This window comes from Phallusia mammillata, chromosome 1 (genome assembly GCF_965637545.1).
Source record: "Phallusia mammillata chromosome 1, kaPhaMamm4.hap1.1, whole genome shotgun sequence".
In the NCBI taxonomy this organism is placed as follows: domain Eukaryota; kingdom Metazoa; phylum Chordata; class Ascidiacea; order Phlebobranchia; family Ascidiidae; genus Phallusia; species Phallusia mammillata.
The window spans coordinates 11,823,009-11,830,713 of NC_137252.1; the positions used below are offsets into that span (position 1 = coordinate 11,823,009).

General features: G+C 41.3%; 1 protein-coding gene across 1 annotated transcript; it reads right to left on the minus strand.

Moving 5' to 3' along the window:
* Nucleotides 1–1,157: 1,157 nt before the first annotated feature.
* On the minus strand, nt 1,158–6,754 carry LOC145203735 (uncharacterized). Its single transcript, XM_080076021.1, has 6 exons — nt 6,419–6,754; nt 5,275–6,187; nt 5,040–5,174; nt 4,718–4,934; nt 4,221–4,326; nt 1,158–1,792 (listed from the first exon to the last, which is right to left on the minus strand). The coding sequence occupies exons 1-6, from the start codon at nt 6,743–6,745 to the stop codon at nt 1,649–1,651; spliced, it is 1,842 nt and encodes a 613-aa protein (XP_079932147.1). The 5' UTR covers nt 6,746–6,754; the 3' UTR covers nt 1,158–1,648.
* Between the last annotated feature and the right edge of the window lie 951 nt (nt 6,755–7,705).

Here is a 7,705-nt window from a genome sequence, read left to right on the forward strand (position 1 = left end):
TGTTGTGGATGCTTTTTAATCTTTACTTAACAATAGACTGGTCCAACTTATTTATTTAATTGAACTGGTTGTCCATGGCCTGAAACGAGTTCAAAACCACTGCTCTACACCTAGTATGGGCGATTTTCCATTTTGTTTTTTTCAGGGGCAGTTCGCCCAATAAGCGTGCGTGTAACGTGACATACACGTTTCAAAATGGCGAAGCATCGTTCGAACAATCTTTCTTACATGTAAGCATTTAAACTGTTCAAAACTGTGTCACATTATTAGGAACGTTAAATGAGCTCTAAAGTGGAGTATATATAATTCCACAGCTTGTAATAATGACGCCGCAATTTTGGAGTCATTTATTGGATTTCGGACGCGTCTTGGGAGGCGTTAATTGAGGCACAAATCTTGTGTATACGATACGACAATGATTAAAAATGTTATTTTCCGGGGAATTATTGGCGCTTGGCTCCAATTATAGAAACCCAAACTGTAATCATTGCATTGCGTCGGGTCAATTAAACCAAACCATTTCCTTGCTTATCTTTGTTAGCATTTGCAGCAACTGAGAGTGAATACTGCGAACTTATTGGCTGGAATCGTGTGTTCGCGGCGTCAACTTACAAAATCCGGAATTGCTTATTTTCATTGAATTGAAAAACGAACTGTTGACATTTCAGGGTGTGCGCCAAAATTCGATGTGCAAAATGTCAAAAGTCTGTGCCTGCGCATCATGCTTCATAAACAAATTACCTAAAAAAAAAAAACCACTGCCAATTTTTTTTTGATAAATCACTGTTCTTTAGGCGTGCTCAAAGGCCACGTATGACATAGGTTTACTAAATTGCTAAGTATGATATATTTTTTTGTACGCGTTACAAAAGAAAATGGTCTGTAATGTTGCATAGCGCAGACGAATTAGTTTGTGATGTCAAACAACATGCGTGAAACTTTAATCAATTAAACAATCTATTTAGTTGATTGTTAAACTGGTAAATTGTTTAAAAAATAAAAAAAATATAGAAATATAAAAAAATATTGCGAAATAGCCTTTACAATCACCGTTTCAGATTTGGGTTGTGCTGCATGTTTGTAATAATTACAAACTGTGTGTTAATGTTAAAAGCTGTTGCATTAAACGTCTGTTGGTTTTAATATTATCACATTGCTTTTGATGCATAATCTCTGTGGTTTATTGGCGAAAAAGCGACGAAAAACGAATGACACAGTAAAAAAACAAACGGATTTTCAGGCAACAGATAATTAAATGGACTAGCGATTGTTTTGGCCAACATTAATCCTCTAGAAATCTGCTCACTGTGTTATTTACTCCTCGCGGTATAATTTAATGCGTCTTGGTTAAAGCAGATGGACACAGTGATTTTAGTGTGTACTAATTGGCAACAAATGATGTGAACTTATAAGCCACGGTACGGTAAAACGAACAGGCAATCACACTATCCACCAAACAACGCAAAAATCACCTTGTTTTTGCTCAATTGTGGACATAATTCAACAGGTTAAGATTTGATTGCATTTATGTCCCAAACAGTGGATTCCTTGCGTAAGTTTCTGATGTGAAACTATTTGAAGCTGAAGAATGCTGGGTATTTGTCTTCGGAATAGAGTTCTTCTCGGTGATTTTCGAAAAGTTTTGCTCTCAGCAACTTTGCGCCACTAGTTGACCGTGCTCAGGTTCAGATGTCGGCGGTTTTATGTTTTCTGTTTCGGCACCGGATTGTTTCTCCGAGTTCTTGAGTTCCTGGCGCCATTTCATTCTCCGGTTTTGGAACCAAATCTTGACCTGCACAAAAAGCAAGAATCGTGAAATTTCAATCTTGTATTTACAGTTAATATCATGTTGCATTTCCAAACGCTGTCAAAAAACATGCTTTATAGTGCATGCAAAGCACTAACAACGATCCTTGATTGCTCTTTACGCGCTAATTTTAGCTTTATTATGAGTTCATGGGAGCCGTAGGCTACCCTTTTGGACACAATTTTCGAAATAACTTGAAGCAATTTCGCTGGAAACTAGTTTGGTTTGTGGTATTCCCGGAAAAACACATTCTAGTTGTAGGAAAAACTAATCAAGGCGTTCAACGCTGTTCTCTGTACATCCGGGTTGGATTATTGGCTTGGGCCGTCCCTTACAAAAACAAACGTGACCAGCGATATAATTAGCTTTTGAGTTTAATGAAATTTTTTTAACGTTAATGAATTGTGAGCAACGGCGCCCGAGACCGAGTTTGGCCGGATGAGGGAACCACGGCACCCACGCTGGGTTACAATGTCACGCGGTATGGGGAACGTGAAGTGAATGCACCAACTTTCGTGTAGTGTCTGCGCCGCATTGGAAATGAGTATCAGGGTGTGAGTCAGGCACTAAGCGAGTTCACTGCCGTTGCACCAATACTTGCAAGTTGATTTTTATAACTGTAGACGATGCGTCATACCGCTATTAGTTTGTTTTTAGTAAACTGGTTTCACTAACAATACATGACATTCTCCGTCCTGTCTATGAATCTTCGTTTGGTTTTATGGACAATGCCCATGAGGAATTACGCAAATACCAAGGACTTTGTCAGTTTCGTATTGGCAAAGGCGAGAGGTATTTCAATAGTTGTCACAAGACTGAGCTTGACCGATATTAATTTCTATTTTTGCACTTGCCCAAAATCGCTACTATATAATCACATGACCAGATTGCAGGAAGCATGTATACACTTCTCAGTAGAGTGTTATTTATAAGTCGAAACTATCCTTATGCCAATATTCCGTGTATTGACCTCGATTCGACTTCGAACACACTTTCCTCAACAACAAAATTTGGCCAAAATTTTATGCGTTGGCCAAAATTTTATGGGGAAATACCTGTTTTGCCTTGAAGCGGTAAGTTATTAATTTTTGGATTTCCAATTAACCTGAGCGAGCTAAATTTAAACCAACGCGGTTCCTCTTAAAGGTTGCGGCCTCAAAATTTTGGATCACACTTTTTAATTTAATTTTGGGCCTATTCAGTGCTAACATAGCAATGAAATTTTCCGGTGCCACTTTTTACGGTTTTCTTCCGGGAAACGTTGGCCCAAAAAGGCTTTTGCTTGGAAATTGCAGGTCCCGACCTATTGACGATTTTTTGCCGCGCCAATATGAAACACGCCCACCGAAGGAACTTATATAGATTCCATATATTGAATCGTTTTATGAATCCCACGAGCAGAATTAGTCATACAACATGACGTATAGGGCTTTCTGAAAACCTTGCGGAAAACGTTCTTTCCTTAAAGGTCGTTTAATCATCACATTTTGCGACAAGGATGATTGCGATGCGCAGTGAATTATTACTTTGGGTTGTAGAGGGGTGTGGTGCTCGATTTATCAAGATGTTCACGCCTAGGCTTGCTGTAAACATCGAGCAAACCTTGCTTCCCCGCGGGTTTCCCGTGTTCAGGAAACCGGGGAAGCTGAACACCGTTGTGCCGAACTAACGAGCAGCATTCGGAAGCGTTTTGACTAAAGCGATTTTTCATTTATACCCAACCTTAGTTTTTCACCTACCACGTGGCATTGTAGTAGCTGACGGTTTTAAGATCACAACATCCGGCGCGGTCTAATCCGAAAGACCAGCGCTTCGTGCACTTAATCAGGCAAGAATATTATCCCGGTGTTATAAGAGCACAACTAGTTTTGGTCACTGCTGGGAACAAACACTTTCTGGGTCCGGTCGTTATTTGACTCTTTCATTTGTGCTTATATGTCGTGCAGTAATTGAGGAAATTCACGTTTGTGCCTTGCTTGGCCGTTTTGAAACCCCATTTGCGCGTCCGGTGCGTGATCTTTGCGAACAAATATCAAAAACGTGAGCTGAGAAAAAACAACAGATCTCGAGACGAATTTGGGCGGGTTTAGCCTGTTGTGTCAAACTTACGCAGCCTTTATGAAATGTCAAACGCGGGCAAATTGGTGTAATTTATCAGTTAACGTCTCACTTCGTTGATCGCTTGTATGCAAATGAGCGATCATTTGTACCTTAGCTACTAGAAAATTATCACGGTTTGATAAAATCGTTTAATTCCATATCTACACTATTGATAAAATTATCACGTAGGTACTGATCGTGCAACATGTTTTAGTGTTTTTAGCCGAAGCTGAATGCATGCTTATCACATTTTAAGAAACATGCCTTAATTGCCACGCATAAAAAATACTACAAGAGTATTTTCAAAGTTTACCTGAGCATCAGTCAGTCCAAGAGCTTCGGCCAAGCCTTTTCTCTCCGGTTTAGCCACGTACTTTTGAACTTGGAAGCTTTTCTCCAGGCCGCGGCGCTGCATCAAGCTGTGAAATCGAAACAGATTTTTGTCAATTCCAAATGCAATTATCGCATAAATTGGGCGACTGAGTGACAAAAGTGACAGCCGTGAACTCGCTTCTCCGCAGGCCGACGTAAACTCTCAAAGCTGCCGCGCCAGAAATAATAAATTCGAATCACGATCTTTTTAGTCTTGCGACAGCCGGTAATTGGCCGATTTTAAATGATCCAATAAGCCTAATACAGGCGTAGCTCGATGCAAAAACTTTTGAATTTTATGATAATAATTTACATTTTAGTTCATGTTTATTGCAAAGTGACCGATGAAGTTTACATCAGGAACCGTGATAACTCACAAGTCGCACTTATAAGGTGCCCTGATGCTAAAACCGTACGCAATTACACAAAGACGTTTACCTAAACACAGCCCTGCTCCACTTTCGCCGTTTCTTGGGCACTTTTCTCTTCTCGTCAAAGGTTGGCGATGTGGATTGTCCAGGTTGTGGGCTCGTTTGCATTTCACCCATTCCTGGAGCAATCGTTTTCAGCTGACGAACGGCTGCAAGAGCCATTGCAGCGGCTGCCGCGTTACCACCGTAAGCGTAAGGATATACGAGATGCCTTAAAGAAGGATCTAGAAAATACAAACGTATTTTAAAGGTCTCGCATATATCTCAAAAACAAAGCATAGATGATTTTCTTATTTCCGAGTTTTGTGTTGAAATTTGTTGCAACTTACGGCAGTTGGCTGCAATCGCTTGCCAAGTCTGAAGTGACAATCCGGACGGAAGTGGTGGAGATCCGGGTGAAGCTGGACTGGATGAAAGCGAAGTTGTACGGTTCGGGAACAATGGAAAGTTGTGGGAAAATCTTTCTGCAAAAACAAAAATTAAAATGTTTACAGATCTTATACACGGTCATAAAAACAAAGCCAAATCGTCTGCAGTGTATTGACAAATATAAGATGAATTTACCTCTTTGCTGTCCGAGTGATTGAAACACATCTGAACGCGGCGACATTGGACTGCTCGTTTCGAATGCTCGCCAGGAGGATCGTGGTTGGTGATGGTCTTTGGCCAGGTTGGGAGGTGACAAATGCCGCGCGAGTTTTGCGAGCGAGTCGGCATTGTCGCGAAAAACATCGTCGGAATCCGAAACCGAGCGAAAAGTGGGAGACAGCATGTCTTCCTTGGATCTCACTCTCGAGGGAACGAATGTTGGGCTTACAGTGCTGTGTTGCCGGTCGCTGTGGCTCGGTTTACCGCCGGAAAAGTGAAATTTTGGTGTGTGAAACTCAGTTTGGCGATGAAACGACGGGGAAAGCTGAGGGTGCAATGGGGTGCCGCGGATAAAATTAGGAGATCTGACCTCAACGAAGGAACTTGACGTAGAAGGGCGTTCGAATAATGAACTTGCGGATCTTGGGGACTCACTTTTCCCGCGGGCGCGTGGCGACGGCGCGATGCCGTGCTTCAAACCCGATGGGTCGGAAATGTCTCGCGAAATGGAACGCTTGGTGTGATATTGGTGAAATTTAAGAGTCTTGGGTGGCGGGGAAGGGTTTATTTTTCGTTCGAAACGAGGAAGTTTATGGGGTGGGGTCGTTCTCTCCTCTTGGCGACTTGCATTTGTATTTGCCTCATGTTCGTCGCTAGGTGGACAGTCGTCCGATGAGTAGTCGCTACTGGATTCCATCCTTCTCTTTGTTGAGAGATTTTTAGGTTGTTCTTGTTGACCTTTAACAGTGTCGGTACGCTCGCTATCAGAGTCTCCGTGTAAAATGCTGTCGATTCCGAACTTGAGACGGGAGCGTCCTCCATTTTGTTCTTCCGGTGATCGAGAACGCCTTTCATTGCCTTCAGTGACGGGCGTGAGGTATCCAATTTGCTAAAGGTCATGCAAAATTTTGTTTAAAGTTTGGCATTTGCATTGGAAAATTAAAACTCAAACTTGAAGAGCAACAATGACCATTGAAACAAGCTTTGGTTATATCAAACGTCCGTACATGCAAATCACCGTTTTGAGCCCAACACTTTGGATTTGATTACGATAAACGGTATAACGTGTATGTTGTGTTAAATCTGGATTCACAAAGAAAGAATATTACAAAACACCAACCTGCGAATAACGTTTGTCTTTGGTGGTGGGACTTGTATTGTTGCTTCGATTTCCGACTCGTAAATCAACGATTTCCAACTCGTCGCTGTTGCTCGTGGCAGTTTTACACCAGGCGCGATCTGCCCTGATAGCCATAATCTCACCACGAATTGACGCCGAGGCCTCAAGGTTCCGGCGTTCAGCTGCCTTTCTGCTTGCTTCCAAAAATCGACGGGGATCTGCCAACAGGGCCCGTCCGTCTTGGGGGTGCATGTTCGGGGTCAAAATTGAACCTGACGCTTCAGTGCTTGGCAAAGTACCTTCAGTATTACCCATGCTGTAATACATAAAATAGATCATAAGCTAAAGATACACAGTAAGGGTACCTCGGAACATTGTAGTTATAAACTACCTATTTCGTTTCAAAGGACAAAAAAGAGAAACCGGCAAAAACAAACACGTCTATACAACAATGTCTGATCTAAAACTGAATTGCGAATACTGGCGGACCAATATCAACAAGCAATCTAAATCTGGTACAATGTTTTCCCGAGTCAAGTTGTATGATCAAAATTTTCTTGCAAATAAGCCAAATTATAGCACTAGTTTTTTGCATATTCATTACTTCTTTCCGTAATCAAATGTTTTTTTGAATACTTAGCAAAATAATTATCTGTTGATCATCATATTTTACTGATGTTCTTGTTCGCAAAACCTTATTAAAAAAATCTCGACCTTTCCTCGAGCGTGCATTACTGCTACTGCAAGACCCACGCCAGTGCCCTAGGTTTTTGCTCAAAAATCAACTCAAAAATATTGCGTCATAACGCAACGTGCTCGTCGCTCGATTTACTCTGCTTGCAGTCTTCTCTGTGGCGCAGCAAGCGTGTTCTGATGCCAGAGCTCGGTTGAGCTAAAGTTGTAAATTCGCGACGCGCTGTTGCGGAAATCGAAAGAGTAAAAGGGCTTTGGCAAAGACATCACTATTAGTTGTTACAGCGGATCGTTTTTCGCTTTTGCAGATGTTGCTCGCAATCCAGAAGAATGATTTCCAACTTTTTCTATAATCAGATTTTTTTCAGAATAACATTTTAAAATGTCCAATAAAGTGCAAACACGTTTGTCGTTTTGAAACGAATATCAGTTCAGGGTTAAACGACAAATTTGAAAACCTCAAAACGCCTAACACAGTGTTTTAACCAATGTTCTACAACAACGTTTTGAACTTGACGCTTGTAAAGTTGAACTCTTGTTCCCTTGTGCATTGGCGTATATTTAAAGCATTAAAAAGTTGAGGATTCTTTAAAA